This window comes from Apteryx mantelli, chromosome 12 (genome assembly GCF_036417845.1).
Source record: "Apteryx mantelli isolate bAptMan1 chromosome 12, bAptMan1.hap1, whole genome shotgun sequence".
NCBI classification, from domain to species: domain Eukaryota; kingdom Metazoa; phylum Chordata; class Aves; order Apterygiformes; family Apterygidae; genus Apteryx; species Apteryx mantelli.
Window position 1 is genome coordinate 17,516,453 of NC_089989.1, and position 18,304 is coordinate 17,534,756.

An 18,304-nucleotide genomic window follows, 5' to 3' on the forward strand; every position below is an offset into this window, starting at 1 on the left:
CGGCGGCGGCGGCGGGGCCGGGGTGAGGCGGGGCCGGGCCACGCCGCGGCGCAGCGGGGCCGCCGGGCCGGGGGGGCGCGCGGCCGCGGCGGCGGGGCCGGGCGGGGCCTCCCGTCGCGCGCGGGGGGAGGCGGCGGCGGTTCCGGGGGCGGCGCGGGCCCGACGGGGAGGGGGAGGGGGCGGTGGCGGCGCGGCCCCGCGGCGCGGCCCCGCCCGCCGGGCGCGCGCCCGCCCCCCGCCCCGCGGGGGCGCGCGCGGGTCCCCCCTGACACCGTGCTCCCGGGCCGGGCGCGTCCCCGCCTCCCCCCACCCCTCCCCGCGGGGCGGCCCCTTCCCTGCGCCCCGCGCGCGGGCACGCGCGGCGGCAGCGGGAGCACGCGCGCCGGAAGGCGCGGCCTCCGCCTCGGCGCGGCGCGGCCCTCGGCGGCCGCCGTCGCCGGCGAAGCCCCCAACATGGCTCCCGCGGCGGGCGGGGGGGGCGGCGCGGCGCCTCCCCCGGGGCCGCAAAGGCGGCGGCGGCCCCGGGCGGGGGGACGGTGCTGGCGCCGGGGCCGCCGCGGGCTCCCCGCCCCCTTCTCGCGGGGGGGCCAGGCTGGGCCGCCGCCGGTGGCGGGGCTGAACGCGGAGCTCGGCCTCGTCGCTCCGGGGGGGCCTGGCCCGCAGCCGCGGGGTCGCTGCGCCTGGAGCACCTGCGGGGGGGGAGCAGGGAGGGACTCTGGCTCCTGTCACTGCTGCTGCCTTGTTCTAAGTTCTGCCTTCCAGTAACTCCAGTGTCAACGGCGACGGGCGCCTGTCAGGCCTGCGCGGCACCCAGTGCTCCGCGCCGGGCGGCACACGCACGCCAGCGCCGGCTCTCCTTAGCCTGTGTTCAGACCGAGGAACAAATCGGTTAGGAATTGGGCATCTCGCAATTCTTAAATAAGGACCTCTAGATGATTATATTTTTCTTTTCTGATTTTTTTTTTCACCAATGGAATCCGTTTAAAAAAAAAAATAAAATGGTTTTAATAAAGAAAGAGGAACTGGGGATGGAAAGGGCTTCTTTGTTCTGTCTTCTCCAGAACGTTACAAGTCTAAGAGCTCAGGACAAGAGCAGCAGAAATACATGCAACATGGTGACTGGTGAGTCCAGATTGTCCACATGCTGCAAGTTGTGTGTGTGTTTTCAGTAACCTCAGTCTAAGTTTTATGAACTAACCATATGTGCTCATGATCTCCAAAGAGTTTCTTGAACTTATTTCCTGGAAAATGTAGTTACTCTGGGCAGGGAGAAATTATGTCCCGATATTGAAGAAAGTTTACTGCTTGGACACTCTTACTTCATTTTTAAAATACAGTGTTAAAAACACATGCTGCCAAGTAAGGATGGGTGTTTGCTGTTTTTAACAGATGCCTACTAGTTCAATGGAATGCATAAATTGATATAATAACTAACAGTAAAAGTGGCAACTGCAGTGGTAAGCTGTGTATGTTGAAGTACAAAAACCTTTTGAATGCACTGTTGAGTCTTAAAGGAGACTTCAGTCAGAAACATAGTTGTTATTGTTCGTTTTCTTTTTTTTCCCCCTCAGATCTTCTGAGTATTAATAAAATCTCTCTGAATACAATGTTACTTTCCTGAATTTCCAGCTAGATCTGGTACCTCTGCTTCTGTATAGGGTTCTGTGAAGGGCAGTTTTAAGCAGTTTGGTGCTTTTACTTGAAACCCCCAAGTAGCCTTCAAACTGACAAGAATGTGAATGGTCTGTTCAGCCTGATTTTTTCCCCCTCCCTCTCCTTAATTGCATGGGTGATTCTGAAAGAAACTTGGTGCTGCCTACTCTTTTACCTGTAGTATCTTTAGCTCCTTTCTCATTGCCAATACTGGAGAGCAGATTCTCCATGTTCTTAAACTATAAAGGGAGTTCCTCTTGCTGTTTTGGAGCAGGGGCTATGCTTTATATACCACGTGGTTGCACTGAGGTTCTGATCCGTGATTGGGACTTCAAATGCTGTAGTGGTCCAGGTAAGCATTTCACCGTTCTAGGCATTAGTAACTCTCGGTGTAATAATCTTATCTGAATAACAGCGAAGACTCTCCATGCTAGACGAGGGAAAGAGAGCTTCTTTCCAACAGCTTGTGACAGGGGAAGACTCACAAGAGCGGGCTAGTAGGCTTTTGATTTTGATGCTTGCTAAAGAGAACTGGTTAAGATGGAGCAACTGAGCAGGGCCAAGGATTTGTATCTAAAGAATTCATGCTATATATCTTCACCTTCCTGGTGGTTGGAAGAGGTAGGTGAAGATTTGGTGGCGGAATCCTCCTGATCTTTGGGGCTGTTGCTTATGCATCGGGGTTTCTGGTGGCTTCTGGCCTCTACTGTGGAGGAGCAGTGTGTACCTATGAGCAGCTCTCAGCTGAAGGGTTGGACTCCCAAAAGTGACATATGAGTCTTACCAGGATGTAGTCTGATGACATTGCATAGCTGTTAGGGCTAATGGAAAACTGCTGCTGAAAACAGTGGCCCGGCTGGTCTCCCTGCGCTCTCCCTTGACACGATTAACAGAAAGCAAATAGCTTCCTATGACTTGATTCCCTGAGCCATTGCACCATAATAAGCACTAATGCAGGAGCAAGGAGTTAGGCAGGACCTTCGCTGAGAGGTGAGTCCATCCTGTTCAGCAGCAGCTAGCTGTCAGACAAGCTTCACTGTGGCATCAAATAGCACCTGTAGTATTCTCTTCTGGGCTCCCAGCTTGGCATTCTTGAGACTTATTCTTCAGAAGAGTTTTCCCCCTGAAAGCTGTGTCCACTAATGCGTCTCTAAGTGGGCGTGCAAAATGATTACGCGCTTCTGAAAGCCCAGCTGTGGTGCTGAAGTCAAGTATTTGCAAGCTGTAAGCAGAAAAATTGGGCAAGCTAATCACTCAGTCTGTGTTTTCCAGCTTCAAAGAACTAATGGAGCTTCTTGCAGTTAGGTGCAAGATTCATTTGACTGTGTCTGGTAAAGGCCCTGAGTCACTGAAGGTACATTACCAAGGTATTTTGCTTTGGTTCCACCGTGGACATACAGTCAGCAGTCACCTGGGAAGGGGTTAATAATGTGTTCTATAGAGAGATACAGAGTATTGGCTGAGCAGTTAGTGTTGCTACTTCTTCAGCAGGGAAAGGTGAGTGCTGAGCTTACAGAGATACTTGGCTTGTTCTTGGGTGGCTTGTGGAGAAGCTTCATTGAGTCAGCAACTAAGCGAATAGTCTTATTAGCTCTGTCACACCGAGCTGGCTTGAAAATTTGTCAAAATCATTGAGACACAGGAGGGTGGTGTGTGGGTTTTTTTTTTTTTTCCCTCCTGTCTAGCTCTGGCTCTGTGGGAGCCCCTGCGTGCTGCTTTTTACAGAATTGTTGCATTTAATAATAATAGCAGTGAACGCCATTAGCATGTGCTTTTTATCACTAAACAGTGATGCGTGTTTTAAGAATATTTTCTTTAGTAGTCTAATACAGCAGCATTTGTTGCTTGAAGACCCCATAAATTGTATATTCAGCAAGAACTACCTCATGTGTGTTCCCCTTATGTTTGATACTCCTGTTTTCTGAGAGCCTGGTCTGGTGCATTAGCAGTGAACCTCCGTGTAAATAAATTTCTGTGGTGTTTATGCTACTGTCATATAGCAGCAAAGAGTGGTTAAAATCTGCTCCATCTCCTGATTTTGGTGGGAATTGGAACTGGACTTGTAGAGCACCATTATACTGAGGTGTAGCACTGCTGAAAGTCTAGAACTAACTTCCATTTGCAGGCAGGCTGTTGAAGTCTAGTGTTTAATCAAATACTTCCATCTTGGTTCCACTTGATCAAATCACTGTGGAAAAACTACGTAAGTGGTTTTGCTTTTCATACCTATTTTATTTAGAATTACAGTCTTAATGTACATACAGTGGTGTTTGTTGCTTTTTCTACCCCTCCACAGCTTGATCTGGTAGTACTGAATTCCCTCTTCTGGTCCTAATCTTGTACTGTTTCACATCTTTTCATGACCATCTCAGCAGCTGGCAGTATTATAGCTCAAATCTATTTACCCTGTATCAGGACTAATTAGTGCCTTAACAGTATACTCACTGCAGAAATAATTTCTGGGCTTAAACAAGATAAGTCAATAACAGAGAGAGGAGAATGCAGTCAGAGAGCAAACGCTAGAGCTTTCTAATGTTCTCAAGTGGATTTTTTTTTTTTTCCTTGCTCTCACTTTCTCCCTGATCTTCTGTTTTCTTTTTCTCTGTCTCTCTCGTTTTCATGCATGGCATGTTTCATGCTAACCTCTTCCTATAACAACTGGATATCAAGAATTGATGCTGCTGTTGCCTCTGTCATTTCGAGACTTCTCCTTTTCCATGTGTCTAGTTCCCAGTTTGAGGAATCTCTTAATTCCAGTGCTTATTTCCTTTTGCTTGTTAGATTCAAATCAATAGGGCTGTCCTAGTCCTAATAGCAGCGTGGCTGAACGCTGCATCTGATGCTCTTCCGTTGTGCTTCCCATGAGCTGCTTAGAATAGAACTGCACGGCCTGCCGGAACATGCTGCTTCGTACTCCCACCTCTGTGGCTGCAGAGCTGGGCCACAGATATTGATTTCTAGACTGCTGTCACTAATACTGCATGCTGCGAACGAATGAAACAGTGTGACTTGATTTAGTCTGTTACAGGACTGGCCTGATCTGTGTTAAATCCAATGCTAGAAGAAGATTTCTCATGGCAGTGTACTCTTTAAATAGGTGTCATAGTTACATGTGGTTATCCTTCAGACTTCCCTGAGCTGCTCAGGGTTAATTGGAGAAATGTGTATTAGCACAAGATGCTGTGTAAAACTAAAGCATCTGTCTCAGGGCATCTGGCTGTGCATGTTTGCTAGTTTTCATATGGTACTCAGTGTGAGAAATGAGTTACTGGAGTTGGGAATATCCTTGCACAACAGGAGTGCTGTAGTTAATAGTTTACCTTTCTCTTTTATTAAGGAACCCTAAGGACCTTGCAATATGAATAATTCTCTGGAGAACACCATTTCCTTTGAAGAATACATCCGTGTGAAGGCGCGAACAATCCCCCAGCACAGGATGAAGGAGTTCCTGGACTCCCTTGCTTCCAAGGGGCCTGAAGCTCTGCAGGAGTTTCAGCAGACAGCCACTACCACCATGGTGTATCAGCAAGGTGGCAACTGCATTTACACGGACAGCACAGAAGTGGCTGGGTCTTTGCTTGAACTTGCTTGTCCTGTGACAACCAGTGTCCAGCAGCAAACTCAGCAAGAGCAGCAGATACAGGTTCAGCAACCACAGCAAGTGCAGGTAAGCATCTTAAATCGTCTTTGAATGTACGTATGATGTGCTAACCCACAGAGTAGTGTTCAGAGCCAGCTACTGTCTAACTTGAAACCACAGGCAAGTACTGAAGAGACAGGGCCAATAACGTTATATATAAAACAGCTTTATTTCTCTTTCATTTAAGGAGTTTGATGGCAAATTTCTCTCTTGATTCTGCCTCCATTGAGCCCCGCTGTAGGAGGAGCAGCATACATAGCAATGTAGTGGTGTAACCTATTTGAGAAATGGTTGACAGTTCTGGCATGTACACAACTCCCTGAAGCCTTGCACTCTGTGTGAAGCAGCTATAAATACCCCTCCCCCTCGTCTGGTCTTAGTTTCTCTGTCTAGTTGTTTAGAGTGGTCATGGAATCTAACTCCTTCACGTTTTTTGAGTGAAATCAGTACTCTTTAGAATGATTTTACTTGAACATTGGGAATGTTGTTGCTCTTGAACTGGCCTTTAAGTTGGGGGGGAAAATGCAGGGGAAGTCAACTTACATTATCAACGAGGGAAGGTATCTTTCTTGAAAGACTTTCTAAAGGATACATATGTGTCAAGGAAGCTTATTTGTTTGCACAGTGGAATGAGTCATCTCTAGTTTTTAATAGATATTGCAGTAACTTTTTCTTAAGCATTAAATAAGCAAATCTAGCACCAGAAAAAAACATAAAACTTACGATAACTGCCTTGGTCCTCCAATCGTATTTCCTATATGAGTCTACAGAGCATTTGCTAAGGTTCTCATATGTCTCAAAACGGCTGGACTCTGACTACAGGTGTAATTCTCATACACCTCAGATAAGAATCTTTCTCTCTTCCATAGCTTGAATCTAAATTTGTGAAGCTTTCTCTTTTGCAACAAATAAGGAGATATACATTACTGCAGATGAGATTATTGTTCTGTGGCGAGTTCACACTGACTTGTTAGCAGCGCACGTGCATGCTGACATCCTACAGTAAAGACAAAGTTACTTTCTGTTTTCACTGAGTAATTCACCTGCAATTACTCTCTCTAAAGAGTAAATGAACGCTGCCTGTTCATGCTCTAACTTACTGCCCTACAGTAACTTGTGTCATAAAGCTTTGGGAGAATAAAAGCCTTAAGACTTATGGATGGACAGATGAAGAGGATTTCTTCATGACTCTTCAAACTGATCAAGGGTGCTTCTGGTTCTGCCAGCTAGCAGATTTTCAGTCAAAATTTTCATTTTCATTAGAAGTAAGAGTTTGTTTATGTTTTTTTGCTGGGGGGAGTGCCTCAGTCTTGAAGATGTTGAAGGCACCAAACCAGTTGAAAAATTATGAGGAAGCACTTTTTTCCTGCTGCTGCCTCCTTTCAGAACTATGCAAAGTTCAGACTTGACCCTTCCAAACCTTCTAGTAAGGCAGATGGGGACAGAGGTCATATATCATACACTCTAGAAAAAAAAATAAGCACCTGACCTTCTTGAAAATAACCATAGAGTTGCTGTCAGAGCCCTGTTCCTATTTTTTAAACTAAATGGCCTGCGCTCTAGGGGCTGTGAAAAATACCTAACAAAAATCAGACCTTGCACAACTTTCCTAAGGAATGTTGTCTGTGCTCTTCCCCCTTGTTTTTGATGCGACGCTACTTTAAAATACCTTCTTTCATGCCTGTCAGTACAAACCATAATTAGTATTTCGTATTGCCTACCCTGCAGCTTGCTTTGGTCTGTTACCAACCCCCAGAACACTCGGGTAGCATAACCTGGTACTAGATATGGCTGCAGCTTTTGTGCATCATCAGAGCAATTGGGCTCGCATGTATTTCAGCAACTGTCTCAGAGTTATCTTGAAGTGAATGAATTAGCCTTGCTGGTTTGCAAGGACCGAGGTGGGAAAGTGTCTTTACCCCTCCACAAGAACTTTAATGTTCTTCTGTCTTTCAAGATTTCTCATCAAGATGTGATTAACTTTAAACTCAGGGTTTAGCATTCACCTGTTTCAAGACTATTGCTGTGGCAACAGTAACACAGCATGGTGCCTGAACAAAGTTGGATTTTGTTACAACTTTGGGATGGACAGTGTTTCACCAGAGCAGCACATCTGATCCTGCTTGTTCACACTGCTGCAGAACGGTAGCTGAAGAGTTTGGATGTGGACCATGAGGAAGTTGGCTGCAAACTAATATGGGCTGAAAACAGTGTCCTTCACCCTGTTTTAGTTTTTTTGTGTGTTAGCTTGGCTATTGAGCTGCTTTAGCTGTTACTCCTTGTTTGCTAAACCACTGCTTGTGTTATCTCATGAGAAACTTGGTTCATCCTCTGAAGCCTCTTAGATTTTGATCAAAAAACTTGTGTCATCCCAGTACTTGACTCAATTATTGACTTAGTTTTTGTTAACCCAATTGCAAATCAGTGGAAAACCCTTTGAATGACTGTACTGGTCTAGCTGTGCGACGATGGTGCTGAAGGTGACTAATAATATGACCAGTCAGATACAACCTCGCAGTTGCAAGTGCTGATGACAGCCTTATGATCATAGACAGGCAGTGCTCAGGTTTCATCCTAGATCTTGCTGTGGACAAATGATGACAGTACATGACTGCTTGCTGTTTTTATTTATTCTGGAAAAATAAATTTTCTGTTTGAAGGAGATGTGCCTTAGAATACTTCTCGAATTCCTTCTTGAATACCTTAGGGTTTTCTCGTTGATAAGGTTCAACAGACTGTCAGACACTGTTAACCCAAAAACTGAGTGGATGGAACTGTCCAGTTAGGTTTTGTACAAGTGCAAGTGTCTTGGAGCTCCTTCCATGGCCAGTATCACAGCAGTGCCATTATCAATCTTAAGAAATAGCTTTGTATCCCAAGTTGATGTACTTTGTGCTGTACTAGTTGGGAAGAGCTGTGTTTTGCTCCAGTCAAGTCAGAGCTTTTCCAGTTTTGCCTTTGGCAAGGTTATTGCTAGTTGGTCTTGTGCATTGAGGTCCTATAGAATTGATGATACTGGAGCAAAAAGGTATTAACATTAGCTTGCTTATGGAATATGGTGTTTCTGCAGAGGTCTCATCTTCGGTTCTCATCTTCACCAGTAAAAAGATTTAGCAGAAAGAACACCAGAGAAGAGTAAGGTGTTTTTGCTTAGGACATACACAGCGCACGCAGGGAAGATCCTCATTTCCAGCTCTTTAATAAGACTTTGGCTAAACGATGGCTACATGGCAAGAACTCCTTGGGCTGGGATTGAGGGGAGATGCTACAGCTGAGCAAGATTGCAGACCTGTGTAGGGAATGGTTAAATACCTGCATAAACTGTTAAGTTCTTATGTCTTATTAACTGCTCAGTTCCTTATGTTCACTGTTTGGCTTTTACTTGTTCTCAGTCTTTCCCCAGTCTCTGTTCTACGACTTCAGACCATTATAGGAAGCTGGCTGGTATTAATGAGGTAAGGCAGGGAAAGATGCACTTAAGTAGCCCAGAAGAAGATTTTTTTTTCTCTGCCTCTGCCAAGAATGTATCTTTCCTTCACTTTGGATGTGGCTTTCCCCTTCCCCCTGCCTCCCATCTTAGTTCTGAAGTTTAGCCTCTCTTGTTCTAACAAAAGGTAAGGCACCTTTTAGTTTATCTTTGAAAGCATCCAAATAATAGTGTAGCAAATGCTAATTAATACTAACTGCTAGGTCTGAGTGTGTCTCTTCAAAGTATGGTTGTAGTCAAGAGTAGTGTTTTTAGAGATGGCCCTTCTTATGCATGGGAATAGATTTCTTTGTGAGAGGGGGAGCTGTTTTGTTTTCCCTAGTTCACGTGTTTTAAGTATCTTAGGTCTAAATCCTACCACAGTATGTATCTTGACAACATAGGCTTGATGTTAGAACTGTTCAAACACATAAAAGGCATATTTTTGGCCAGTGGAGTTATCTTACAGAAGTTGATGAATGAGCAGAGGAAAAACACAGAGTGAGAGCCTGTCTGGCAGTTGTTCTGAACAGTCGACCTGTACACTCCCCATAGACCTTGTTTACTTTGGTAGATAGCAAAGCACTTCCTGTAAAGCAGTTGTATAACAAGTTCAACGTTTCCTGCTACTTAAGAGTGATTGGTGTTTTTACCTACTCTGTATTGCAGATCTATTTTATACTTGTGCGTATGTGCTAGGTAAATTTGGCAAGTTGTAAAAAGGAATCCTTTATTACAGTGTTAATGTTTTTAATTCTGGAATCATTTTGGCTTAGGACAGTTCCTGAGGAAAGTGTATTTTAAGCCTCATTTCTTTAAGTTGGGCTGAAAAAGGTGAGATTGTTGTTCTCTTACTGTCATTAACTTTTTGACTGAGTGGTTGATTTCAGTCAGCTTGCGCAAGTGTGGAAGTTTGAGGTGCAGCTATGTTACTTTGGGGGTTTATTCGAAGTGTACTTCCTGCAGCAGGTCTGCTGCCTGCTCCTGCTTACCACTCCTGGTTTGGAGCTTATCGGTGAGGAGTCCTTTCAGATGAAACTAAGCCATAAGAGGTAGTCTTGCTGCAGCTAGGTCTAGCCTGGCCTGGAAAACAAGCATCTAAGTCTGAAGTAAAATCTCCTGGAATGCCTGGTACAAGGAAGCTAGGTCCTTTAGTCTTGCTCTGAAGATCTGCTCTTTTTGTATCATACTACTTGCTAGTGTAAATATAGATTCAGGAAACGAAGACACGTTCAGGAAAATAAGCATCTAAGAGAGCATGTTGGTGCTCTAGAGTAGGCTAGATGCTGGAAAATCCATGCAGACAAGAGTTGCTATGAATACCTTAACCAGCAGAGAAGTTTCAATTGGAGTGAGGTTTTAGGAAATGCTAGATAATCCAGTCAGTCCACAAATGAGATTTCCTTTGCTTGTGAATTCTTTCAATTTAATTATTTCAGAACTGCAGTTCTGCAGTGTGGATTCTCTGCCTAACAAGGAATCGGACAGGGCAGACATGTTGTGAATATCCTTCTTGCAAGTTTTAGTTGGAGTTAGTCTATCAACCATGAGGGGGGAAAAAATGTTTTGGAAACCAGGCTTTATTTGTTTCCTTGCTCATGGAGTTACTTATTTTCTCTGTGCGTGTGCTCAATCCTAGACAGATTGTGGTTTTGAGCTTAATGTAACAAAAGATTCTCTTTCAAGCCTATAAAACAGCCGTTTTCACTTGCTAGAGCGTTATTTTCTGCCTTGACTTCTACTGCTTTTGATTCTCTAGTCAGCTAGTAGTTGGTCAAACTTCTAGATACTTTGTGGTAAAATGCATTTCTCTACGTGATAGTAGCCTGCTGGGAAGTAAATCTTTTCGTGGTGTTCCATCCAGACTTCTGGCAGTTAGCAGTCTTTCAGTACTGGTAACTTGGCATGTTCCTCTTTTGCAACAGTATAACCCAGGAATTCCCAGCATAACATGCAGTTACTTTCAGTCTTCACCTTGTGCAGAAGGTTGAAGGCCTCGCTGTTGGTCTTGGCTGGTAAACTTAAGGCATTCCTCTTTGTGTAGAGCTGTCTTTAAAAGTCAACCACAGATGTTGTTCAGAGTAATTCTTCAGCCTTCTATCTCAGATCTCAAGTTAGACAACGAGACCAACTCAAGACACTTCAGTCTCAGACTGGGTGTGTAAATCTGAAAAATACTTGTAGCGCTCCTGGATACAAACTACTTGCGAAATAAGGAGGGAGCTAATGCAAAATAAGGTAGTTTGAAGGGAAGTGTAATACCCAAGGGATGTCTGATGAGTAGTAGGTATAGCTTCAGTGTTCCTTTAAATAGGAACAATCTGTAGTTGAAAACATTGTGCCGGTAGTTTGCAGTATGGAGAACTTGTAGTGATTCTGGAGTCTGACTTTATCATCTCACTTGGGTCCGGGCTTATTCGTTGGATATTAAAAATAATGCTGTGTGAACTCGAAAGCAGTAGCAAGACATCCTAGTTCTAGTGGTTAGGATTTATGTCTGGGGGAGTATCATATGGCCTTAGGTCATGATTCCTCACGTCCTGAAAGTAGTGGAAGTTGCCCATGGGTTTTAGAGATAGTAGGCTTAGGATCCCAAAGCTGAAAAAAGAAAATGCAATCTCAATTTGTCTGTTCTTAGTTCTGGAGATGCCTCTTGCTTAAACCCACTTCATTACCTTTCTAGTTGCACTTGCATGATAAAATTGAGTGCAGGAGCAAACTTTCTTACTGCTGGCAACAAAAATGGTCTTCACTAGTCTGAGGTGGTGAGAGGTAGCTTTGTATATACTAAAGCAGTAGCAGGACTATAATCTAAAACTTTGTATGCACAGAAGGTGAAGGTACTTTTAAGGTGTTCTTAGTCAACCTGTGCAGATTCCCCAAACACACTGCAGATAAGATATATGCTTGGGCTTTTTTGCCAGTCTGTAGGGCAGTATGATATGAGCATCAAAATAGAATTAAAAAAGTGTGTCCCGTAGGTGACTTCATCCTTTTCAATTAACTGCCTGATCAAATCGCTCATTGATGCAGCTTTTTAAACTGTCATACTGGCACAAGGTCATATGTTTCTTGTTACCTTGCTGGAAATTACGTAAAATCCACATAATCTGGATTACAGTATACTGCATATAGCTCTCTGCAGAAACCTTTAAAATTTGCTGCTCTTCCTGGGAATAGAATTAGTTCTTAACAGGAGGTGACTTAAAAATTGGTCTGCAAGTGATGCATTTTGCTAGCCCACTTTTTCCTTGGCAACTCTTAACTGGCTGCAAACGAATCCTTAACATTTTTAAGATGTTTTAGAGGTGACTTTGGGAGGTGGGGATGAGTTTTCTTGTATCTACGAAGCGTAGACCTGAGTGGCAGTTCTTGTTGGTATTGTCAGGCTGGCTAGTGTGGAGTCTCTGTGCAAATGTTAGGTTAGCTTATGGGGCTTAAATAAGTGAGATAGAAAAGGGTGAGAGAATGTGAGTAAGGAAAATAAGGTTTTATGACTAAATAAATCAGTGTTGACTTCAACCATCATACAGCTTTCATAGGTGCCACTATAAAACTCTACATCTCTCATAGTTGGATTTGAAAGGAGAGGTTGGGTAATTAATTACCCACTTAAGATGCAGCATTAAGGAAACCTGTCAAAGCAGACGATCACCAGAGCCTGGGACATTGCTTCTAGAACAAGGCAAATGCAACAAAGTGGCTCTGTGAGTCTGGAGGGACAAAGCGGTGAAGCATCCAGAAGATGAGAGCAAAGCTCATGTAGTGCCCTGGGAAGTTGTGCTGAGTGTGAGGGCTGGAGCGTAAAGCTGTGCAGAACCAAACTTTGTGTTTGGGGCTACCTCTGACTCCTAACTCCAAGTCTGCTCCTGGACCGCTTCTAGATAGCATGATGATTGTTGGGCAAGTGGACGTTGATGCAAGTTCTTTTTTCACAAAAAGGGTCACTATGCAAATGCACAGATTATTACTCATTTCAAGCAAATAGGTTCAAAAGGAGACTATGTAAGCTAATGGAGGCTAGATTCATCAGGCTCTTAAATGCATTGATTCTAGCTCACTGTCCGAGCTGGAAGTAATATGCCAGGACAGAGAGATCTGTACTTACCTTGTTCCCCATAAGTGCGGGAAGGGTGGTCAATTCCAAAAGTATAGTCCCAAGGCATCCTAGGAAACCTTAAAGTGCTCTCTTGACTGTAGAAGAAAGTATGTAATATTTTTTTTATTTTAATTTTTTTCCCCCTAAACTATAATGAACTGTTTGGATCCAAGTCTAAAAATATTTCGCCCATGTTATTCAGCATTGTGTAAATGCAGAAGTGAGAAAATAGAGCTGAATAACTTGGACAATAAATGGAATTAAGTGGAATAAGTAAATAATGAAATGCTAACTGAACCTTAGTTATCCCTGCCAAAGAAATATTTCTGAAGTTTAAAGAACAAATGCTGCAATGTTGCCCTTTAGAGCATGACACAGATTCAGGTTACACTTGCAACTTTTTCTCTGTTGACACCTCTTGTATAGTGCTACTATACAAGTGCTACTATGCTACTTAACACTTGACTTCAAAATAATGCTTCTCTGCTTTGTGTGGAAAGAGCCAAGCATTAGTTTCAACTTATCATTCCTTAGCGCCTGTCACTGTCAAGCAATCCTGGAGCCATTTTGGGGACTGGGGTTGAAAGCAGTAAAATTGGTCTTTAGGGCATAATAAGAATGAAGCAAGCTCCTGCGTTTTGTAGCAAGATAGATTTAACATCAGAGATGACCTCAAAGACTTGCTATAGCAAGGCCTGTGCTGAAATAACATTGTAGCAAAGCATATAGTTCTGGAGACTGTCTTTCGGCTCCCAAAGATGTAGTCTGTTGGCATGAGCCCATAGAACTTTCTGAGGATGGAGGAGAAACGTAGTTCAGGCACTGTTCTATTTCTGCTGAGAAGAACAGAAAAATGTGCAGCACTAGCAAATGCAACATCTACTCTGTCTGTGTTGTCAGCCATTAGTGACTCAGTTTCATTTTCTCTTTGGTAGAGGATTAGTATATGGATTCATAAAACTGAGCCTAAGAGGCCAGGAGCATAGAGCTCCAGTGATGGACCATGTTGGTGTGTGGCTACACTGTTGAATTGTTGACACTTGCTGATCTCTAACTGCTGATTTGGTATCGTTGCAGGTTCAGGTCCAGGTCCAGCAGTCACCGCAGCAGGTCTCCGCCCAACAGCTCTCTCCCCAACTCACTGTCCATCAAGCTTCAGAGCAACCAATACAGGTCCAAGTGCAGATCCAGGGCCAGGCGCAGCAGCAGGCATCCCAGACAATACAGAGTCAGTCTCTTCAGAGCCCCAGCCCGTCTCAGCTGCAGGCAGCTCAAATCCAAGTGCAGCATGTGCAGACTGCCCAACAGATCCAGGCTGCTGAGATACAGGAGGAACACATACAGCACCAGCAGATCCAGGCCCAGCTTGTGGCAGGACAAGCCATTACTGGTGGCCAGCAGATACAGATCCAGACAGTTGGGGCACTGTCGCCTCCACCTTCTCAACAAGGCTCCCCACGAGAGGGAGAGCGGCGGATCAGCACTGCTAGTGTCCTTCAGCCAGTGAAGAAACGCAAAGTGGATATGCCTATTACTGTATCGTATGCTATTTCAGGGCAGCCAGTTGCCACAGTGCTGGCCATTCCTCAGGGCCAGCAGCAAAGTTATGTCTCTTTAAGGCCAGACTTGTTAACAGTGGACAGTGCCCACCTGTACAGTGCCACTGGGACCATTACTAGCCCCACTGGAGAGACTTGGACCATCCCCGTTTATTCCGCTCAACCACGCGGTGACCTTCAGCAGCAAAACATAACTCACATCGCCATCCCTCAGGAGGCCTACAATGCCGTCCACGTCAGTGGCTCACCAACAACGCTGGCTACCGTGAAGCTGGAAGACGACAAGGATAAGATGGTGGGAAGTACTTCGGTAGTGAAGAACTCGCATGAGGAAGTGGTGCAGACTCTTGCTAATTCGCTCTTTCCAGCACAGTTTATGAATGGCAACATCCACATTCCAGTGGCAGTGCAGGCTGTGGCAGGGACATACCAGAATACAGCACAGACAGTGCACATATGGGACCCGCAGCAGCAACAGCAGCAGCCCACGCCCCAGGAGCAGGGGCAGCAGCAGCAGCAGTTACAAGTCACTTGCTCGGTAAGTCAAACTGCTTCTTGGTCTCAGTCCTTGATTAATGATTTGCAAATGCTATGGAGAGAGAGGATATCTGTGGTCAGCTGGTATCTAGGGAGCAGAGATGTGTCTCATCCCAGTAGTCTGGGCGTGACATATGGCATTTAACTCCTGACAGATGTAGAACTGGGCCGTGTTAATTTTGGAACATAATTATAAGATGCAAAAATTGAAGGAAGAAAGTTCCATGTTGATCTTTGTAGTGTAAATTAATAGATATATGCTCATTGCTAGCTTCTTTGCGGCAGGTACTCTGAGTTCTGCAGTGTTCTGAGCCACTCTAGGGATTGCAGTGGAAAGGTAGGGACAATTGCAGCAAAAAGAAGTCTTTTGTGCAAATACTAGTCATCTAGTCATTGGTTACTTTGTATTGAGCAGCACTTGGAGACCTTAGCAGATCTGTACTTAGGGAAAGTGTTGAAATCTGACTGTCAGAGCTAACTTTATAGATTAGATGTATCTATCTGCAATGCTGTGTCCTGTTTCCAGTAAATGCTTGGTGGGCAAGAAAACAAATGAGCGGTGGCAAGTAAGCATCTCTTCATAGAGTGCTTGGCAAACACAGCAGCCAAATTTGTTGCTGGTTTTTAGACTTTATTGTTATCTGTAAGCCATAGATTATTTTAAGCTGGCTTTTAAAACTTGAATAATTAGGGTTATTAATGCCCTGTCTTATGTGCAAGGACAAGTAGTATTTATTTTTTGTTATTACCAAAAAGTCAAAAGTGATCGATCTGTCAGAGCCTTTTTTCTTGAATGGAGTGGGGGTGAAAATATCAAAGTCTGCAAGCATAAATGTTAAGATTAAACATTATTATAAGTTCCTACCCATTTATAAGCAACACTGTTGGCTTTGTAATACTTTGTAATGGTGTATATGCCCACTACTTTATCAGTAAGCACTGAGACAAGGAGGATTGCTTTTGTTAGTCATATTTGATTCTTTCTGAACTGAGTCATCTTCTTGATGGGCTAAAGCATCTCTCTTCAGTGGAAAAGGTTCCTTACATCTCTAGAGCAATTTTCAGTTGCTGGATGCGTCTTTCATAAAGCTGTATTTTAAGCTACGTCTTTTGGGCCTTGTCATGTGTAGGTGTGGGGTTTTTTGTGTGTTTTTTTTTTTTTTTTTTTTGCACAGTTTAAAGAGCCTTTTGTATCACATCTTTTCCCTCTATTGCTACTTCAGAGATTACTTTATCACTGTCAGCTGCTTGACTAAGCTAAGTTGACAGAACTTTTTGCCTTTCTGCTAAGCAGGATTTCTAGGCTTGTTCTAAGTTATCTTAAGAGCTTCAGTCACATTCAAAGAATCCTTTCTGAAGTGTGAACTCCACAACGGGATGTAGTATTTCTATAATGGTCACTTACAAAGCTTCTACTAATGCTGTGTATTCCTGTGCACAGTGGTCCACAGTTCTTAGGTATCAGACAGGGTTTCCTGTTACTATTCCCTTGAGTAGTGGGTGTTGCATAACCCCCAAAATAGACATGCAAGTCCAGGAGGCATCCATCCTTCCTCTAAAAGGAGGACAATAAAGCTTTTACAGGTGAACATCCAACTTTTTGGGGGTGTCTCTAACACAGCTGTGAGACCGAGAAGGAAGTTCCTTCCTTGCCCTACACTGTCCTCTGGCACTGTGCTGCGGTGGGAATATCATGAGAATTTTGATGTATTGCCATGGAATGAGCTTAGTTTTTCCAGTAACTCTTTCATACCTCATTCTTGCTGCATTGTGGTTCCTGCCACAATGTCAGCTTAACTGCTGCCAATCTGGGCAAGTTGCAGCTGTTTTGCTCTATTTGTGAAAAATAGAGCAACTTCAGTTAAGCAGCTTCCAATTCAATGAATTAACTCCAGCCTGTTTGCTTGCCTTTAAACTAGATGAACTAGCTGTGGGACTATGGGAGAAGACTGCCACTTTGGGCTGAAGGAGACGGCTGGCTATGAAAAGCTTTCTGTTCCATGGGCAGCAATAAGGCAGCATTCAGGAGGAGAATGGAGGAACAACCCTAGCTTCTGAAAAGATGAGGTGTCAGTTCACCCCTAGACTCTCATCATCTTTAATACAAGAGCTTGCTTGACAAGTTAAGCCTTGTCACTAGCTGCCTTGACTGAAAGTTGAGCCCTTCCAGTTAGTCTCCCTGTGGAGGTACGGTAGACTCTTCTGGTGATGCAGGGGCTGATGCGAAAGACTATATCCAAGGCAGTCAGTCTGTCTGGAAGCTCCTGTCTGAGGCTCTTAAAGACCCTGTCTCTTCAACTGGGAGTTGTTGTTATACTAAGTAAGGTACAAATACTACTAAAGTCTCTACACCACTTTCATTATGGCCTCTAATACTGTCAGAGCAACGTTCACTAGTAATTGACTCTTGGCAGTATCAAAGCAAAAGTTATGTATTATAACAAAGCCTTGCTTTTTTGGGGAGGCTCTTAAGAAAGAGAAAGGAAAATTGTATTGATGAAAGAATTGCTGTCTCTGTAACGTTTCAGGAAGCTGAAGAGAATGATTAGCTGTTTGACTAAGGCTGTGTAAAGTTTCAAGTTAATCTTAGTCAAGATAACCATGGGCCTTTTTTTGGCGCGGGACTGAGAAGCTGTAGTGGAGATTGGAGAGTGAGTGCAGCTATACGTCTCGTTAGCCTTTCTGGACAGGTGCCATTGGTGCCTGTAAAATAAGTTTCAGTTTGACGTAGTAAGGTCCTGTGGCAAAGTAAACTTCCGAAGAGTCTGAAGACCTGTTAGCTATTTGCAGAACAGTTGCTAGTCTGCCTTAGCAGCGATTCTGTGGTTTGTGAGAACATTTCATTGCAATTGAACTTATGTTTTCATGCTGGTGAGCTAGGCTATTACTGCTTTATACCTCTTACAAATAAGTTGCAGATGATACTGGAAATCCAGTAGTGTAGACTGTTGGTATTAATAGTATTGTAGTGAAGGGCAACCATGAGTTGTACAGCATATCTGTTCTGTCTGCCCGTTACATACAGTATAATCAACATCCTGCCTACATCCTATCAACAGATTGCAGTTGCTGGGCAAGGGTGGGAGGTCACTAGTGGTGTGCTGCATGGGTGCATGCCCAGAACCCTGGCTCAGGCGAGACAGGGCTGTCTAGGCTTGGAGCAGGGATGGTCAGTGAAGCTGATGCCACCTTGCTGCTCTTCCTAGCTGGGGCAGCCAGTCTCTCTAGCTGCTACCCCTCAGGGCTGTCTGCAAGGGGCCTTGGGCTGCTCTTGCTGTAGTGAGATGGCCTTTTGTGATGGTTCACAGTGTTAGCTGAAACCAATAAAAATGCGTCAGAGCAAACAGCTC

General features: G+C 44.4%; 1 protein-coding gene across 3 annotated transcripts in view; it reads left to right on the top strand.

Moving 5' to 3' along the window:
- QRICH1 (glutamine rich 1) overlaps positions 1-18,304 on the top strand; it is a 25,063-nt gene continuing 6,759 nt past the window's right edge. Inside the window, exons 1-3 of one of the 3 annotated variants that reach the window (XM_067303398.1) lie at positions 1-22; positions 4,991-5,320; positions 13,936-14,955. In XM_067303398.1, the coding sequence (XP_067159499.1) occupies positions 5,012-5,320; positions 13,936-14,955 (1,329 nt within the window). In that variant the 5' untranslated portion in view covers positions 1-22; positions 4,991-5,011. Of the gene's footprint in view, positions 23-657; positions 1,123-4,990; positions 5,321-13,935; positions 14,956-18,304 lie in introns of those variants that run through there. The other 2 variants (XM_067303399.1, XM_067303396.1) reach the window with 2 other exon arrangements.